At 36.9% G+C, this 18,129-nt stretch overlaps 1 protein-coding gene across 2 annotated transcripts in view; it reads left to right on the top strand.

Moving 5' to 3' along the window:
- The window catches only part of cacna2d2a (calcium channel, voltage-dependent, alpha 2/delta subunit 2a), a 383,618-nt gene that overhangs the window by 341,603 nt on the left and 23,886 nt on the right, over positions 1-18,129 (top strand). For both annotated transcript variants that reach the window (XM_048199167.1, XM_048199168.1), the window contains exons 12-16: positions 4,608-4,718; positions 5,031-5,109; positions 10,312-10,361; positions 15,278-15,367; positions 17,260-17,325. In XM_048199167.1, coding sequence (XP_048055124.1) covers positions 4,608-4,718; positions 5,031-5,109; positions 10,312-10,361; positions 15,278-15,367; positions 17,260-17,325 — 396 coding nt within the window. The remainder of the gene's footprint in view (positions 1-4,607; positions 4,719-5,030; positions 5,110-10,311; positions 10,362-15,277; positions 15,368-17,259; positions 17,326-18,129) is intronic.

Below are 18,129 nucleotides of genomic sequence, written 5' to 3'. Positions count from 1 at the left end.
AACAGATATGTCTGTGATTGGCTACATTCATGCATAAATTTAACTTTCTCATACATGTTGACACATTTTTACAATGCTAATTTTATGTTTTAAAACAAATTATAAGTAAACTGTTTGTTTCTTGAAGCTTCAAGTGATGTTTAGCAAAATAGAACTAGAAGATTCTATCTGCATTTGACCTGTTCCAAAAATCCCCATTTACAAATTTGAGAGGATTTTGATATTGTACATTTAGAATATATTTAGGGTCTCTGTCATTTTCATATATGAAAGAGACTTGTTCCCCATATAATTTTTGCTATATGGAATGCTATATGAAGCTCAGTATCTCAGATAGAACCTTATAATTCCAAGGTGGCGATATGTACACTATATATATATATATATATATATAAACATACACTCTAAACAAGACCAGGGGAAACATTACAAGTATTCGCATTTCGTGCTGCTTGATCGTAACTAGGTTGTAAGTACTGCTTCAAAATGCCAAAAGAAGAAACAGGAGCAAGAGACAAAAATAGAGAGTAGGCAATTTATTAAAAACTGCATTAAAACTCAAACAGGCTGTTCATCAGCTGATCAAAAATGTAAAGGTGCCCTAGAATTAAATATTGAATTTATATTGGCATAGTTGAATAACAAGAGTTCAGTACATGGAAAAGACATACACTGAGTTTCAAACTCCATTGTTTCCTCCTTCTTATATAAATCTAATTTGTTTAAAAGACCTCCGAAGAACAGGCGAATCTCAACATAACACAGACTGTTACGTAACAGTCGGGGTGTACGCCCCCAATATTTGCATATGCCAGCCCATGATCAAGCCATTAGACAAGGGCAGAACGTCTGGATCTGTGCACAGCTGAATCATCAGACTAGGTAAGCAAGCAAGAACAATAGCGAAAAATGGCAGATGGAGCAATAATAACTGACATGATCCATGATGACATGATATTTTTAGTGATATTTGTGAATTGTCTTTCTAAATGTTTCGTTAGCATGTTGCTAATGTACTGTTAAATGTGGTTAAAGTTACCATCGTTTACTACTGTATTCACGGAGACAAGACTGTCGTTATTTTCATTTTTAAACACTTGCAGTCTGTATAATGCATAAACACAACTTCATTCTTTATAAATCTCTCCAACAGTGTGTAATGTTAGCTTTAGCCACGCAGCATAGCCTCAAACTCATTCAGAATCAAATGTAATACATCCAAATAAATACTATACTTACATGATCCGATGTATGCAAGCAGCATGCATGACGAACATCTTGTAAAGATCCATTTTGAGGGTTATATTAGCTGTGTAAACTGTGTTTATGCTGTTCAAGGCAAGCGCGAGCTCCGGGGGAGGGGGAGCACGAGAATTAAAGGGGCCGCAGCCTATATATCGGTGTGTAGTTAATGATGCCCCAAAATAGGCAGTTAAAAAAATGAATTTAAAAAAATCTATGGGGTATTTTGAGCTGAAACTTCACAGACACATTCAGGGGACACCTTAGACTTATATTACGTCTTTTAAAAAGAAGTTCTAGGGCACCTTTAAGACCATAGCCCAAAAAAAAAACCCCACAACAGAACTAAAAGTGTCAATAAAGGACTAAGTATTGAGTAGCCTCACCGTTCTTGTTGATCTCTTCAAACACTAGTTTCGGCATGCTTGATGCGACTGTTTCCAGGAGGCTGTTGGGAACGTTGCTCCATGTGGTGAAGATGACTTCACGAAGGGCATCCACAGTCTTGAACCAACGGTCGTTTTTGTAAACTTCCCTTGCCATCCATCCCCAAATGTTCTCATTGGAATTTAGATCAGTGGAATATGCAGGATGGTCCAAAAGAGTAACGTTACTCTCCTGTAAGAAGTCCTTCATCAGGCAGGCCTTGTGAACTGCAGCGTTGTCCTGTTGAAAGACCCAGTCGTTACCGCACAAACGAGGGCCCTCAGTCAAGAGGGATGCCCGCTGAAACATGTCCACATAGCCAGCTGCTGTTTGATGCCCCTGCATCCCATTTTTCCCATTGAAGGAAAAAGCACCCCAGATCATGATGGAGCCTCCTCCACTGTGTCGTGTAGAAAACACCTCCAGTGGGATCTCCTTGTCATGCCAATAACGATGGAAGCCATTAGGACCATCCAGGTTAATTTTTTTTTTTAACAGAGAATAAAACTTTCTTCCACCTTTCATTGTCCCATGTTTGGTGCTCCCTTGCAAATTCCAAACGGACAAGTTTGTGGCGTGAGAGGAGACGTGGCCTTTGAAGACGTTTTTTGTTCTTTAAGCCCTTCTGTCGCAGATGCCGTCTTATGGTTATTGGGCTGCAGTCAGCATCAGTAAGGGCCTTAAAGGGTTAGTTCACCCAAAAATGACAATTATGTCATTAATTACTCACTCTCATGTCATTCTACACCCATAAGACATTTGTTCATCTTCAGAACACAAATTAAGATATTTTTGATGAAATCTGATTGCTCAGTGAGGCCTGCATTCACAGCAATGGTACTTCTTCTCTCAAGATCCATAAAGGTACTAAAAACATATTTAAATCAGTTCACCTGAGAAAAGTAGTTCTACCATAATATTATAAAGTGGCGAGAATATTTTTTGTGCGCCAAAAAAAAAAAAAAAAAACGACTTTTTAACAATATCTATGATGGCCGATTTTTTAAAACGCTGATTTTACGCAGATTTGAACTTTTTAAGACTATGGTCTTAAACTTTTGATCAGCTGATGAACAGCCTGTTTGAGTTTAAATGCAGTTTTGCCTACTCTCTATTTTTTGTTTCTTGCTCCTGTTTCTTCTCTTGGCATTTTGAAGCAGTACTTACAACCTGCATACAATCCAGCAGAGCGAAATGCGAATACTTGTAATGTTTCCCCTGGTCATAAGATTTTGTTCAGGTGTTATATACTGTGTATAAATACAGTATATACTGCATATATATATATATATATATATATATATATATATATATATATATATATATATATATATGTTCTGTCAATCAAGATCATTTTAAGGCTCTGTACTCTTACTGAATGTCAAGTCAACTATTGACACATTTGTGTCTGTTTTTATTGCTCCTGAGGAATTTTTAGGAAATAAATATGAGAAAAAGCTGACACTTAAATTAAATATAACTGAGGACTCTGTTAAACCTCAGAAGCTTTGAAAAAGCAACATGTGAGCAATACAATTTTCCGCTGAGTTGGTAAGAGGATGTTTTGGCATTAATATCAAATTTTACTAAGCCAAATCCAGCTAAATCTAGCAAAAAATTCTCTTTGGGGATATCCAAGCATCTCCCCATGGTAAAATAGTTCATAACTAAAATGTGTCTCATTTCCATTTCTAAGCCATATATATATATATATATATATATATATATATATATATATATATATATATATATATATATATATATATATATATAACAATACAAAAGAGAATTTTTTGCTAGATTTAGCTGGATTTGGCTTAGTAAAATTTGATATTAATGCCAAAACATCCTCTTACCAACTCAGCGGAAAATTGTATAGCTCACATGTTGCTTTTTCAAAGCTTCTGAGGTTTAACAGAGTCCTCAGTTATAATTAATTTAAGTGTCAGCTTTTTCTCATATTTATTTCCTAAAAATTCCTTAGGAGCAATAAAAACAGACACATATGTGTCAATAGTTGACTTGACATTCAGTAAGAGTACAGAGCCTTAAAATGATCTTGATTGGCAGAAACGTTTGAGTTCATATTGAGGTCTCTGACTTCTAGATTCACTCATGATAAATATGGCCTCGCAGAAGCCCGTGTGCTAATGCTTCATCACATACATTTTTGTTGTGGGCGACTTCTGCTCTAACAGATCGTGATGGTGTGATTGATGAGATTGGCTGAAAGCACACAGACAGATCTGTATTCTCTTCCGACCGAAGAGAGTCGTTCTTTCTGACTTTCTCTTTCACCACCTCTGCTGTCATTCTCAGAACCACAACCATCCAAGGCATTTTAATTTCTGCCTGCTGACTTCTGATAGGCTGAGAAGAAAGTGCTGTAAATTTGTAATTTTGGCAGTATTATTTATCTTTATTAGAATCTTGTCAGAGTGATGTGGCGTAGGCCGAATGTCAATGACAGCTGTGATTGGACGGGATAGTGAGAGGGGACTTTTGGCTAACTCATCAGAGATAGGACTATCGCTGCAGCTGGCACAAAAGCAGACATATGATTAGAGGAACAGACGTGCCTGCACACACACACACTCGGTTAAGTCCTCGGACACATGTGCGGGTACTCTGCCAAATGGGACGCTTTTATATCCAAGGTCATTTGTGTAGTGGATTGTTTCAAGCATGCATCTGGAAATGATTTCTGTGCAAGTATGTCAATGTAAACACTTTGTAAACGTTTTATGCTTATCAATAATAAATTATGCATTTCAAGGATGTAGAGTAAAAGCACAAGGGTTTTCGAAAGTGACATGCAACCAAAAGCATCTGTTTGCAAAGGCAGGTCCAGTGGATTTCAATCTGACCCCGCTCACCTTCACAATGAATCTTACGCATTCCTGTCGGTCGTATGCTCAATCTGTTTCTGTTTCTCACAGGAGACCAACGCTCCGAGAGCAAACTGCAATAAAATGATAATGATGTTCACAGACGGCGGTGAAGATCGTGCTCAGGACATCTTTGAGAAGTACAACTGGCCAAACAAAACAGTGAGTCGAGGCGATTCAGTCCAAAACATTTTGGTGTTTCCATCCAGTGACAAGTACTTTTTCTGTTCTCCCTAAAATTGAAAATAGCATGTGAGATTTTGGACCAATGGAATAACATCAAAGCCATGATATCATAAATCTAATGTCATTCCAATATAAAACTGACATTCTAGCTAAATATTTTGAAATGATAAAACAATACATATGCTGTTAAATGCTTTAGAGTCTAAATGCTTTAGAGGGCTACTCTGTAATTTAAGACCCATTTGCTACACAGATTATGTGATCTAATAAACCATCTTCCATCCACAGGTGAGAGTTTTCACATTCTCGGTGGGACAGCACAACTATGATGTCACTCCTCTGCAGTGGATCGCCTGTGCCAACAAGGGTGAGGAGGGAGCTTGTGCGCGTACATTTGGCTATGAGATCTGAACTTTTGAGCTGTTCACTTGCATTTGTACTTTTCTAGCTAAGGATTGTTATTAGGCATTTGATGTGTCATGTTTAGAACACTTTGGAACATACATGGCAACACCAATGCTTAAAATTGTTAACACCTTGGCAAGTATATAGCATCACCCTAGCAGTTGCATAGCAGCATGCTAAAACGGTAAAGAAAACTTTGGCAGGCATATAGCAACACCTGGAAACTGCTAAAACTGTTAAGAACTCCTTGGCAAGCACATAGCAACACCCTAGCAACCACATACCAACGTGCTAAAATTGATAAGAACACCTTGGCAGGTATATAGTAAGACCCTAGCAATCACATAATAACATGCTAAAAAATGCTCAGCACACCTTAGCAAGTGCATAGCAACACCCTAGCAACCACCCAGAACGCTCTAGGAGCCACATAGCAATGTGTCAAAATTGCACAGAACACTTAAGCAAGCACACATCAACACTTTAGCAACCACCCAGAACACCCTAGCATTGAAACAGTCACATTTTCTTCAGAAAATGTAAAAATTTGCATAGCAACCACATAGCAATGTGCTAAAATGTTAAGAACACTTTGGCAAACACATAGCAACACCCTAGCAACCTCCCATAACACCCTAGTAGCTGCATAACAACATTAAAAATTCTAAAAGTGCACAGAACATCATAGCAAGCACATAGAAACATGCTAAAAATGCTCAGCACACCTTAGCAAGTGCTTAGCAACACCCTAGCAACCACCCAGAATGCTCTAGCAGCCGCACAGCAATGTGCTAAAATTGCACAGAGCACTTAATCTAACACACAGCAACACTTTAGCAACCACCCAGAACACCCTAGCATTGGGGCGGCAAGAAACACTCACATTTTCTTCAGAAAATGTCAAAATCTGCATAGCAACCACATAGCAATGTGCTAAAATGTTAAGAACATCTTGGCAAACACATAGCAACACCCTAGCAACCTCCCATAACACCCTAGTAGCCGCATAACAACATTCAAAATTCTAAAAAGTGCACAGAACATCATAGCAAGCACATAGCAACATGCTAAAAAAGCTCAGAACACTTAAGCAAGCACATAGCAACACCCTAGCAACCACCTAGAACCCCCTAGCATTGTGGCGACAAGCAATACTCACATTTTCTTCAGAAAATGTAAAGATTAAGTTACTCACAATTTGTAATTTCGTTTAATAGACTAGTATACAATGATTCATCCAATCAGATTGTAAAGCCACAACTGTCCACTGTATAATAGCACTAAGCGCTTACATGTAATCCTGGTCAGCAGCGCTCAAGTAATGTGGACCTGCCTGACCTAATAAGTTAAATCTAGGCCTGTGGCGCAATCACTCCCTCTCTCAGCTCTGTTTAACAATCACTCCCTCTCCAGCTCTCTGATTAGTTAATAACGAATGGTGGCAGAATACTTAAGAGACCCCCGCTGCCCTCCCCTCCTTCTAATTAATTAGCCGAAGAGGAACTGCCGTCGCAGCGATAACCACGTTCGCAACTTCTCGGCGTCTCCAGCCAAAAGCGCTTCCACTTAAGGATTAGCCCTCTGTGCGGCCATGTTCTCAGCTGTAATGACTGGCAGTGAGGGGACGGAGTCTGGCACAGCAAGCAAGACGCTTTTCTCAGCGGACTCCATCTCCACCGCAGGCTTTCATTTCGCTCGCCGATATCACAAAGCAACAGAGGAACGCCCCTGACACCCTCACAAAGACGACATCGTTCGCGTCTCTCCCTTTGCTGTAGAATACGTGTACAACACCATATCTGACTGAAAGCATTCGCAGGCGTCGCTAGATTGGTTCAAAAAGCAACGGTAGCACGCATAAGCAACGTTTCCTCTGCCGAACATTTGCAGAGCGCTCTTTGACTAGCTTGTTAAGACTAGGATTGCATTGGATTGTCTGCGTCTTATTGTTTTGTTGTACATCTCGCCCGTGCGGCGGAGACAAATGGATTCAGCGTTTTGTAATCATGACCAAGTCAAGGGATCAGACTGGCGGCAACAATGAGAGACATGTTTGTTTGACACGGCTTAGCGTGTGTTGTCACTCCACCGGCTGTCTCTCAGCGAGCTCGTTCACACTCCGCTGACACAAACAAAGTCTCATATGGCCGCCGCTGAATCAGAGCCAGTTCCGAGTCTCTTTGATTCCGGCGACTCGCATTGATTTGATTAGATTCTTTCTACCGTGCTGATTGGTTTGACCCTCAGACATCTTCTGAACACTTTTTTTTGTTTTCTAATTCTCTTGACTTTGATATGCTTCTAAAGACTTTTAAATTATTTCTGATTTATTAACTGAACTAGATTTGACATCCTTATCTGCAGTCATTTTAGGGGCCGTCACCTTCTTAATGGGACGTTCCGGGTTCAACGCAAGTTAAGCTTTATCTAAACCAACATTTGTGACATGATGGCAATTACCACAGAGAAATCATTTTGATTTGTCCCTCAGTTTTGAGTTTATCAGTTTTGAGTATAACTTTAAAAAGCATATTTTGTTAGAAACAATTCGATTAGAGAAAGTGAAAACCACAGGCATGTCCTGCTGGCTCAGTTTTTTAGCCACTTCTGGCCTATGGTGATTTGAACTCTACACCCAAACTCTCTGTTAATGGTGGTTTCAGCTCAAATGAGTCACAAAATGTTGGTCCTGAAGTTATCAAGACTGAAATTGTTCACTGACCTTTACTGCGATAATGGCAAACCGAGCGAAGGCTGAACTGATTTCATGTTCAGGTGAATGATTTCAAAAACATTTATGTTTTCATTCTATAGATAATTAGAAAAACGCACAGTACCTGTTGAGAAAAAATATTATTTTGTAACAAATCAGTCAGTCCTGTTTTGCTAACCTAAAGAATGGCTATTTTAAGATTTTATTGATTCTGAGATATTATTGTGTTATGTAGATTTATATTAATGAGGATTTTATAAATGCTTATTCATGCATCTGTTTTGATTTAAAGGGTTAGTTCACCCAAAAATGAAAATAATGTCATTTATTACTCACCCTCATGTCGTTCCACACCCGTAATACCTTCGTTCACCTTCAGAACACAAAATTAAGATATTTTTGATGAAATCCTCAGTGAGGCCTCCATTGACAGCAAGAAAATTAACACTTTCAGATGCCCAGAAAGCTACTAAAAACATATTTAAAGCAGTTCATGTGACTACAGTGGTTCAACCTTAATGTTATGAAGTGACAAGAATACTTTTTGCGCGCCAAAACTAAATAACGACTTTATTCCACAATATCTAGTGATGGGCGATTTTAAAACACTGCTTCATGAAGCTTCGAAGCTTTACGAATCTTTTGTTTTGAATCAGTGTATCAAACTGTCAAAGTCACGTGATTTCAGTAAACAAGGCTTCGTTACATCATAAGTGTTTCGAAATTTCAATGGTTCACCACTGGGGGGCGTGACTTTGGCAGTTTGATACACGCTCTGAACCACTGATTCGAAACAAAAGATTCATAAAGCTTCATGAAGCAGTGTTTTAAAATCGCCCATCACTAGATATTGTGGAATAAAGTCGTTATTTTGTTTTTTTGGCGCACAAAAAGTATTCTCGTCGCTTCATAACATTAAGGTCGAACCACTGTAGTCACATTTTAAATATGTTTGTGCATTGAAAGTGTTAATTATCTTGCTGGCTATGGAGGCCTCACTGAGCCATTGGATTTCATCAAAAATTTGATAATTTTTGGGTGAACTAACACTTTAATTGTCTTTTTGGTGTTTAATAATAAAAAAACCTCCTCATTATATGTTTATTTGAGTTAGATTTTTAATGCATCATAACAGATCCATAAGTATACAAAAATTAAGTCACTATCAATATGTATAATTTGTAGGTACTGTACATGGACTGGTCTGTCTGTCTGTCTATCTATCTATCTATCTATCTATCTGTCTATCCAATATGTATATGAAAATGGCTGTAAGTTAAGTTTGAAGTAGCAATTTGAAGTGAAAGTCGTTTGTCGACACTAAACATTTTGAGGATGGTACCTCAATCGTTCTGCTTTGTTCAGATGCTCTTGTCTCTAATAACGTGGTGAGCAGGCCGTTTTGACCCTGCCTGTGTGTCCACTCTCTCAATAATCAGCCTCTGAAGCACTGTCTCTGAATACTTAATGAGACACTCACACACACACACACACACACACACACACAAAAACAAACCACTACACAGCATATTCTGCATAGCACTTGGTTAGTCTGTCTGAATGCTAAAATATAATGTGTGTTACTAAGTGAACAATTCATTACGTTCATAAGCAAAAAATTGTTCACAAAAAATTGGATGAAATAATTTTTTAATTGGAACAAACTTTTTCTTTATCAGTTCCTTTAAGTACTGGATGAACTACATTTATAATCAGCAATTGCCTTAAAGGATTAGTCCACTTTTAAAAAAACTTTTCCTGATAATTTACTCACCCTCATGTCATCCAAGATGTTCATGTCTTTCTTTCTTCAGTCGAAAAGAAATTAAGGTTTTTGATGAAAACATTCCAGGATTTTTCTCCTTATAGTGGACTTCAATGGCCTCCAGACGGTTGAAGGTCAAAATTACAGTTTCAGTGCAGCTTCAAAGAGCTTTAAACGATACCAGATGAGGAATAAGGGTCTTATCTAGCGAAACGATTGGTCATTTTCGAAAAAAATACAACTGTATATGCTTTAGAAACACAAAATATCGCCTTGAACGTACTTCTGGTTTCCGCATTCTTCAAAACGCTTACGCTGTATGTCCTACGCCTTACATAAAAAAACGAAACTGCCGCCATGTTCGTACCGTAAGTAGAATAATAGTAAATGATCAGGAAAAGTTTATTTAAAAGTGGACTAATCCTTTAAAATGATTGCACTAAATTTGCCACAGTGATTTCCAGGATTGCTATAAAAAGTAATATATTAAAACAGCTTTTGATTCTTGTCGAAACAAGGTAGTTTAATATTATTTTGCTGGTTATTTTGAACTGAATTAATGTCGGTAGCACACATTCATACCCCTAAAGTTGTTGCCTATTTAGTCAGGTCATTATGTTTTGGCGCAGAGCAAATATTTTAACATTAACCAACCCTGTTATTGATTTATGTTTGTGTCTGAACAGGTTACTACTTTGAGATCCCTTCCATTGGAGCCATAAGAATCAACACACAGGTTAGTCATTTCTACAGCTTCTTATTTCATATATATGTACAAGAAATCAATGTCTATTCAGCAGGATGCATTAAACGCATTTATAATGTTACAAAAGATTTCTATTTCAAATAAATGTTGTTCCTTTGAATTTTCTATTCATCAAAGAATCCTTGAACCAATCCTCCAAAGAACCAGTTATTTTGAAATTGTAATAATATTCCACAATATTTCTGTTTTTACTGTATTTTTTTATCAAATAAATGCAGTCTTTGTGAGCAGAAGATACTTTCAAAACATTAAAAATCTTGCTGACCCCAAGAATCTCTGTCGCACATGACTTTGAGTGGCTCATTGCTTTTATAAAACAACAGCAACACGAGAGACAATAGTGGTGCATTAAAATGAATAATCATAATAAATTATTTATCTGCTAGTTCAGCTGATATGCAGTCCCAGTTGTGCACATATCTACTTCAAAAGTGGCTGTGGCAGCCAATCAGATTTTAGAGCCGTTACTGTCCGTTTTAATAAAGTCTCTGTACATGAATCCAGTTCACTGCAAGTTCATTCTGCTTCATGAGCTTTGAAGCACAATGATGTTATCACAATTTAGAGATATATATGTCACGCTAGAGAGCAGAACTATAAAGATGGAGGAACGGATAAAGCGGTACAGACTTCTATATTTAGCGTCAATAAGATTCAAATGGGACTGTGGATTCCTCTAATCCACTTCCGTACAGTTTTCATTATCCCCCAGCAATCTTTCCCGAGGCCCACGAAACCAGCCGCAATAACATCGCTCTTCTCCGAAAGCAGTCGGTCCAATTTCCCCACATCTTCTCTGTGATTATTCGTTGTGCTCTTCACTTTCTCAGCCTTTCTTCTTTATCTCCTCTCTATCACCTTTTACTATCTGTTCCCCTCTTTTTCCAATCCAACTTTGCTTTATTCATTCCTGTCTCCTCCTTCCCATCCCCTCCTCCCTCTTTCTCCTCTCAGTCTGCGTCTAACCTCCCCACAGGCGCCTGAATAGACCATCAGCTGTTCCATTAGGCTGAGTGTAATTTTATTCAGTGAACTGCCACTTATTCTAATAGCCTGCGTGAGACAGGTGTGGGCGCCTAACTATATATATCGACAGCAGCGGCCGCCACACCTGTGCACCTCCCGCTCCCTCCTCCCCTGTCACATACTGTTACCGCAGAGAGCCGTGGACGTCCCGTGCCAAAAATAACCATACTTCCACAGCAAATGTTTGCAGATGCTGGTGGATTTCTGTCAGGAAAAACACACAGTAAAAAAAATCCACCTTGCAAAAGGTTCTTCTAGCAAATGTAATGAAGTAGCTTGAACGAAAAGTAGGAGAAGGAGTCAGTTTATTATTTTGTGTATACTGAAGAATACTCTAAATCAGTGGTTCCCAAACTTTTAAGCTTGGAGTACCCCCTGAAGGGATTACCATCATTCTGTGTACCCCCTCTCTTCCACTTCGACTGCAGTCACGCCTTTACCATTAAGAGACAATATTTGCCCCCTAAATTGATTTCCCAGTGCATATTTTCACCTTTATGAATAACTATATAAAATAAATAATGTTATAAATTAAAAATGTTTAATAGAGAAATATGCAATGATGGTAAAACTAAGAAAAACTTTTAAATATTAAGCTAAAACCGCCAGTAGGTGGCAGCGAGTCACTGTTTTTATGAGTGAGTCATCGAGTCATTCATTCAGTAATGAAGCAAGTGGCTGTGAATGAATCATTGAATCATTGACTCTCATGATTCGTTCAAAGCCACAGAATTGTTTGCGAAACACAGACGTGTGTAGTAGTTATGCTGTGGTTTTCGTTAGAACTATTATTTCACTGCAAAATAGGGTAAATACTGACAGTACTGTGTTTAAAATGTACGTTTTGTTTTTTGACCTGTTGTTGTATTATAATGTCACGTTTGCAGTCATGTGGATATTTGGGAACAATTGCTTTCTTGCTCGTTATCATCATTAAATATAAGAACTCACACAAGGTATGTTTTTGTATCGGAGAAAGTTTGAGTCTTAAATCGAAATTAATCCATTATCTGTGTTCTATATTTGTTCTTCATGCGAGTAAGTGCTGAATCCCCACTTTTACAAAGGTGCATTGTCGAGAACGACAGTAATTTAGCGCAATTAAAGGCAGCAGATTCTGCACGCAATCTTATCATATGCATGCTGCTTGTGAGGATACAGTCATTTTTTGACTGCAAATGATGAGGTAATCTGATTAAATGTACTGAATTTACGGCATTTTGGCAATTAGAAAAACATGCTCTATTTTAATATTATTTTAAGTTAGAATTAAATGAACTCAGCATTTTGTTCGCGTACCCCCTTTTGTCACCTCGCGTAGCCTACCCCAGTTTGGGAACCACTGCTCTAAATGTTGCTAACAAAAGTTGTTTAATTGACTTTACTTAGAATAAACTCAAGTAAATGATGTTCAGACTTTCCAAACTGAATCATCTGAACAAACAATTTTACATTGAACAATGTTTTGCAAGTTCCCAGCATGCATTGCAGCTTGAAATTGAGACAAATTGTACACAAATTAAATTAAAAGTGCAAAAACATTGCAAATTAACTGTTCACAAGATGCACACCATAGATAGAATTTAACATGCAACATAGTGAGGTCATGTGACAACAGCGTAACACATTTTTATTCAAAATGTTTATTGTATTGCATACCGTTTCACATTGCACTTTTTGTAAAATATAGTACAATATGTGTATGGTGCTATATATGTATTGCAATTTGCATATTATTTATATATATATATTATGTTTCTGAAAGAAGTCTCTTCTGCTCACCAAAGCTGCATTTATTTGATCAAAAATACAGTAAAAACAGTAATATTGTGAAATATTGTAATTTCAAATCACTGTTTTCTCTTTAAATATATTTTAAATGTAATTTATTCCTGTGATCAAAGCTGCATTTTCGGCATCATTACTCCAGTCTTCAGTGTCGCATGATCCTTCAGAAATCATTCTAATATGATGATTTGCTGCTCAAGAAACATTTCTGATTATTATCAATGTTGAAAAACAGTTGTGCTGCTTCATATTTTTGTTGAAACTGTGATACTTTCTGTTTCAGGATTCTTTAATACACAGCAAATTCAAAAGAACAGAATTTATTTAAAATAGAAATATTTTAAAACATTTTTGAATATTTTAAAACATAAATGTCTCTTTTAATCAATGTTGCTGAGTAAAAGTATTAATTTCTTTAAAAAAAAAAATCCTATTGACCCCAAACTTTCGAATGGTAGAGTATATAGAATTATTATATTATATATTTATGCTTAATTTGAATTACTCAAATGCTGATTGCATAAGTACTTATATATTTGATTGGAAAGCTGTTGATTGTGTAATTGTGCAAATGGAAAAAGCTGCCTTACCTTTATTCTCTACCTGTGTAACATTAAAGTGTCACATTGCTGAAGGCAACAAGTATAATGAGAATAATATGAATATGAATTCAGCTCCTTCATAATTGAGCTGCTACATTGAGTTCATGAACGTTTATGGACAGACTAGTAATCTACAAGCTAATCTGTGCCCGTGTCCCGCTGTGTCACTGCTCTTTATCCTCTCATACCACCGAGACCGCCATTACCGACCAACCGCTGTTTACATTCCTCCTTTCTCCCGTGTGAAAAGGTCCGTCTGTCATGGTCTCCGCTGAAATGTGTCCCCACGGCACGTTAAACGGTGTTTTAGTGAGCTAATAATAGAATAGGTTACGCTTGTCAGCACTTCCATGTTCCAGCAAGAAATAAAAGTGGCCTAATGCTGCAGTTTGTTAAAAGGCCACACTTATACAAGCCGGTGGCTTTCACACAGACAAAATATTCCCCACATGAGCTTCTGGCCCTCCATTAGCTGTTGAAGTCGAAAGATTGCGTGTATTAAAATGTTTACTTGGTCCTGCATTGACCAAGAGTAGTGCAATATTCAGTCAAATCTCATGAAACGTCAAAATAAACAGGAAAAAAAAATGTTTTGTGTAAAGGTTCTCACTGTCACGAAAAAACATGGGAAAATTTGAAAACTTTTAGTAAAATAATAAGTAATAATATAAATAATAAAATAAATCATTATAGTTAATTTAAGTTTTGCTCAGTTCAATTTAATATTTAATTTAAAGTGTAAAGTGTAAAAGTTGCCATGGCAGTATTTCTAATTTCCGTTTAAGTTCGAGTTTTAAGTTTATCATCATATATTTATATTTTATTTTATTTCAGGTTTATTTCAATTCCAAAAACAATTTTAAATAGTTTTGTCACATTTATTTATTTATATTTATTTAACAATAGAGATTTTGTCCAAAAAAAATCTTAATTTTCTTTTGACTTCGGGGTCAGATATGACCCTGTTCTTTCAGACAGTTTTTATGGAGGTTCACTTCTTTAAATGATTAATCTCTAAAAGAGTGCCGTGATGAAGTCAGAAATGTTGTTTATAAACGTGTGCTTACGGCGATCCAACAAGTGTCACCCTGTCGCAGGCCACCCTACCTCTCCAGAGCGAGAATGTGCTTCCTAACAGCTGTAATATGCTTTAATAGCTGCTTTTTAATGATTTGTTACGGCTGGAAGTGCCTCTGTGCAGCTGGCTTTACTGGCCCCTCGGGCGGACGCTTTTAACAGCGTGCTTTATGTAATGGAGCGGCGAGTCGGACTCGTTTGCTTTATGGCAGAGGGAGGTGTGGACTCCCTGCCTTTAGTGTCACACTTTTAGTGCGGAGAGTGTTATTAGTTGCAACTTGTTGAGAATAGATGGTTTTGAGTGGTGATTCTGGGTGTGTTCGTTGTAAAATTGTGCTGGAATACGGTTCTTATGATATATGTGTTGAATTCTTTGTGTTTTTTTATTATCAGGAGTACTTGGATGTTCTGGGACGGCCAATGGTGCTGGCAGGCCAAAGGGCGAAACAAGTGCAGTGGACCAATGTTTACCAGGATGCTCTGGTATGGAAGATTTCCTTCATCATCATCATCAAATTTAAAATTGCATTTTATAGTTTCAAAAATGGCCAATTCAGAATTAAAATTTCCTGATAATTTACCCTCATGTCATCCAAGATGTTTATGTCTGTCTTTCTTCAGTCGAAAAGAAATGAAGGTTTTTGAGGAAAACATTCCAGGATTTTTCTCCATATAGTGGACTTCAACAGTTACCAATGAGTTAAAGGTCCAAATTACAGTTTCAGTGCAGCTTCAAAGAGCTCTACATGATCCCAGACGAGGAATAAGAGTCTTATCTAGCAAAACGATCTGCCATTTTCTAAAAAAAAAAAAAATTAAATACTTTTTAACCACAAATGCTTGTCTTGCACTGCTCTACGCATTACGTAATCACATTGGAAAGGTCACGCGAGACGTAGGCGGAAGTACCGAGCAAATTTTTACAAAGCGAATGTGCAAATATTAAGTCAAACAGGCTTTACAAAAAAGGTAAAACAACAATGTCGGACAATTTTGAACTTGGTGGAGAAAATGAGATGGAGTTTTCCGTGGTACTTTCGCCTACGCATCCCAGAGCTAGTGCAAGATGAGCATTTTTGGTTAAAAAGTATGCAAATGTTTTTTTTTGTTGTTTTTTTTAGAAAATGTCCGATCATTTCACTAGATTCGACTCTTATTCCTCGTCTGGGATCATGTAGAGCTCTTTGAAGCTGCACTGAAACTGTAATTTGGACCTTTAACTCATTGGTAACTGTTGAAGTCCACTATATGGAGAAAAATCCTGGAATGTTTTCCTCAAAAACCTTTATTTCTTTTTGACTGAAGAAAGCCAAACATCTTGGATTACATGGGGGTGAGTAAATTATCAGAAAATTTTAATTCTGAAGTGAACTAATCCTTTAAGTCAATATTATTATCAGCAATAATTATTAATATTTCTATGGCCGTTTTTTTTTTGAGCGGTGATCCACGATTTGAAAACTACTGAGCTACACATTTCTGGATGAAATATAGTTTATCATAGAGAAACATCATGAACTTAGTTTATTTTTACTCACTTTTAGACTGACCGCTGCAAAATAGCATATTGACAGTAAATTTAAAGAAAAACATGCATTTTTATTGCACAATAGGCTGTCTAATTCACAAATCAATCAAGTGTTGTTATTCTTTTAAATGAATCACCATTTGATGACTCAATCTGGACTGAATCGATCAGCTGAATCACTTTCTCAGTGAATCAGCTTAGATGACTCACTCACTGAACTGTAGGTATAATGTTAATTCCGAGTTGTAAACTTCCTCATTTTTTTTTTATTGTACGTCAATTTGGATAAAAGCTTCAGCAAAATGAATAAATGTAAACTTCTTGAAGCAAATGTTAAAAATGCTCTTTTGTACTGTTAGTAAAACTAGTCAACTTACTGGCTGGTTGTTCAAATGATATAGTGTACTTTATTATGCATATGCATTTCTGCTGAAATAAGTTTTATTTCTAAACTGCTGAAGAAATGATGTTTGGTTTTGTTTAGCATGTTAGGAGTTTACTGCACCCTGCTGCAAGAACTAAATCCTGCAGGAGACACTGAAATGCACAAACACATCCCGTTATTCATTGATTTGAGACTGAGAAACTGTTTCAGATTGCATTGTTAGCGGTGGCCACTGGCTGTGATATTGTTCCTTCTTTGTTTTCTATCCAGAATGCACACATTTGAATCTCCACAGCTAGTTTGCTTTGTCATTGACCATATAATTTTACTACGAGTTGGACGGCGGTTTATATGCGGCAGTCTTTTATTCATGTGTGCAGTGGACTGTGAGATCCTTCCTCTAGTTCACAGCGATAACAACAAACATTTGATGTTTCTGTATTTGTTTTGTTTGTTTTACAGGGTTTAGGTCTCGTCATTACTGGCACAATGCCAGTCTTCAATCTCACCGCTGATGGGGACTCCAAAGTAAGTCGCAAACAGCTTCCTGTAAATGAACTGCTGGTAATTTGTTTTGTATACCCCGCAGGACGAAACAAATGTTGCATTATGCCGTTTTTGTATTATTATTATGAACACGTTCCAGTTCTAATTCTTAGCATGTTCCCTGACTGACATTGACAAACTGTTTGAGAGCGGCATGTTTCGCAATGTTGAATGCATATTGAGTAGGGCTTGACTTTGAAGACAGAGAAGGGCGTTTGACTTTCGAAGTTCATTTTGAATTTAATATCATAAATAGCGCATACAGTTGTATTTGAATACTGAAACCACACTTAAAATGTACTAATGTTTTTGAATTACAAAATAGCACAATCATATTTATCAAACAAATCAATTTGCATAAAGTTCGAAAGGATTATATGATAAAACTGTCGATTTACTGTTCAACATGAAGTAAAAAATTATTTGGACTTAAATTATTAAAATTATTAAATAAATAAATATTAAATAATAAATTATTTTCTGGTTGTTAGTGACACATAATTAGTGGTCTATTTTTGATTGTATATTTTTTAATGTATATTTTTAATCGTGTTTTTTGATGCATTTACACAAAAAGCAAAATTAGTGTGAAGTAATGTGCATTGATGTTGTGCTTTGATAGATGAGTCATTTCTGTCTGATGATCAACTGCCATGCCATCACATATCGGATATTTTTCTTGAAGGCACATTCATTTGCCCCTTCAATTTATGTCCTTAACAGATGCTTTCATACCCAAGCTATATTTCTTTTCTTTTTTTGACTTTGACAGAGTTCATGATAACT

The sequence above is a fragment of the Megalobrama amblycephala genome, linkage group LG8 (assembly GCF_018812025.1).
Source record: "Megalobrama amblycephala isolate DHTTF-2021 linkage group LG8, ASM1881202v1, whole genome shotgun sequence".
NCBI lineage: Eukaryota > Metazoa > Chordata > Actinopteri > Cypriniformes > Xenocyprididae > Megalobrama > Megalobrama amblycephala.
This window is presented reverse-complemented; position numbering and strand designations above follow the sequence as displayed.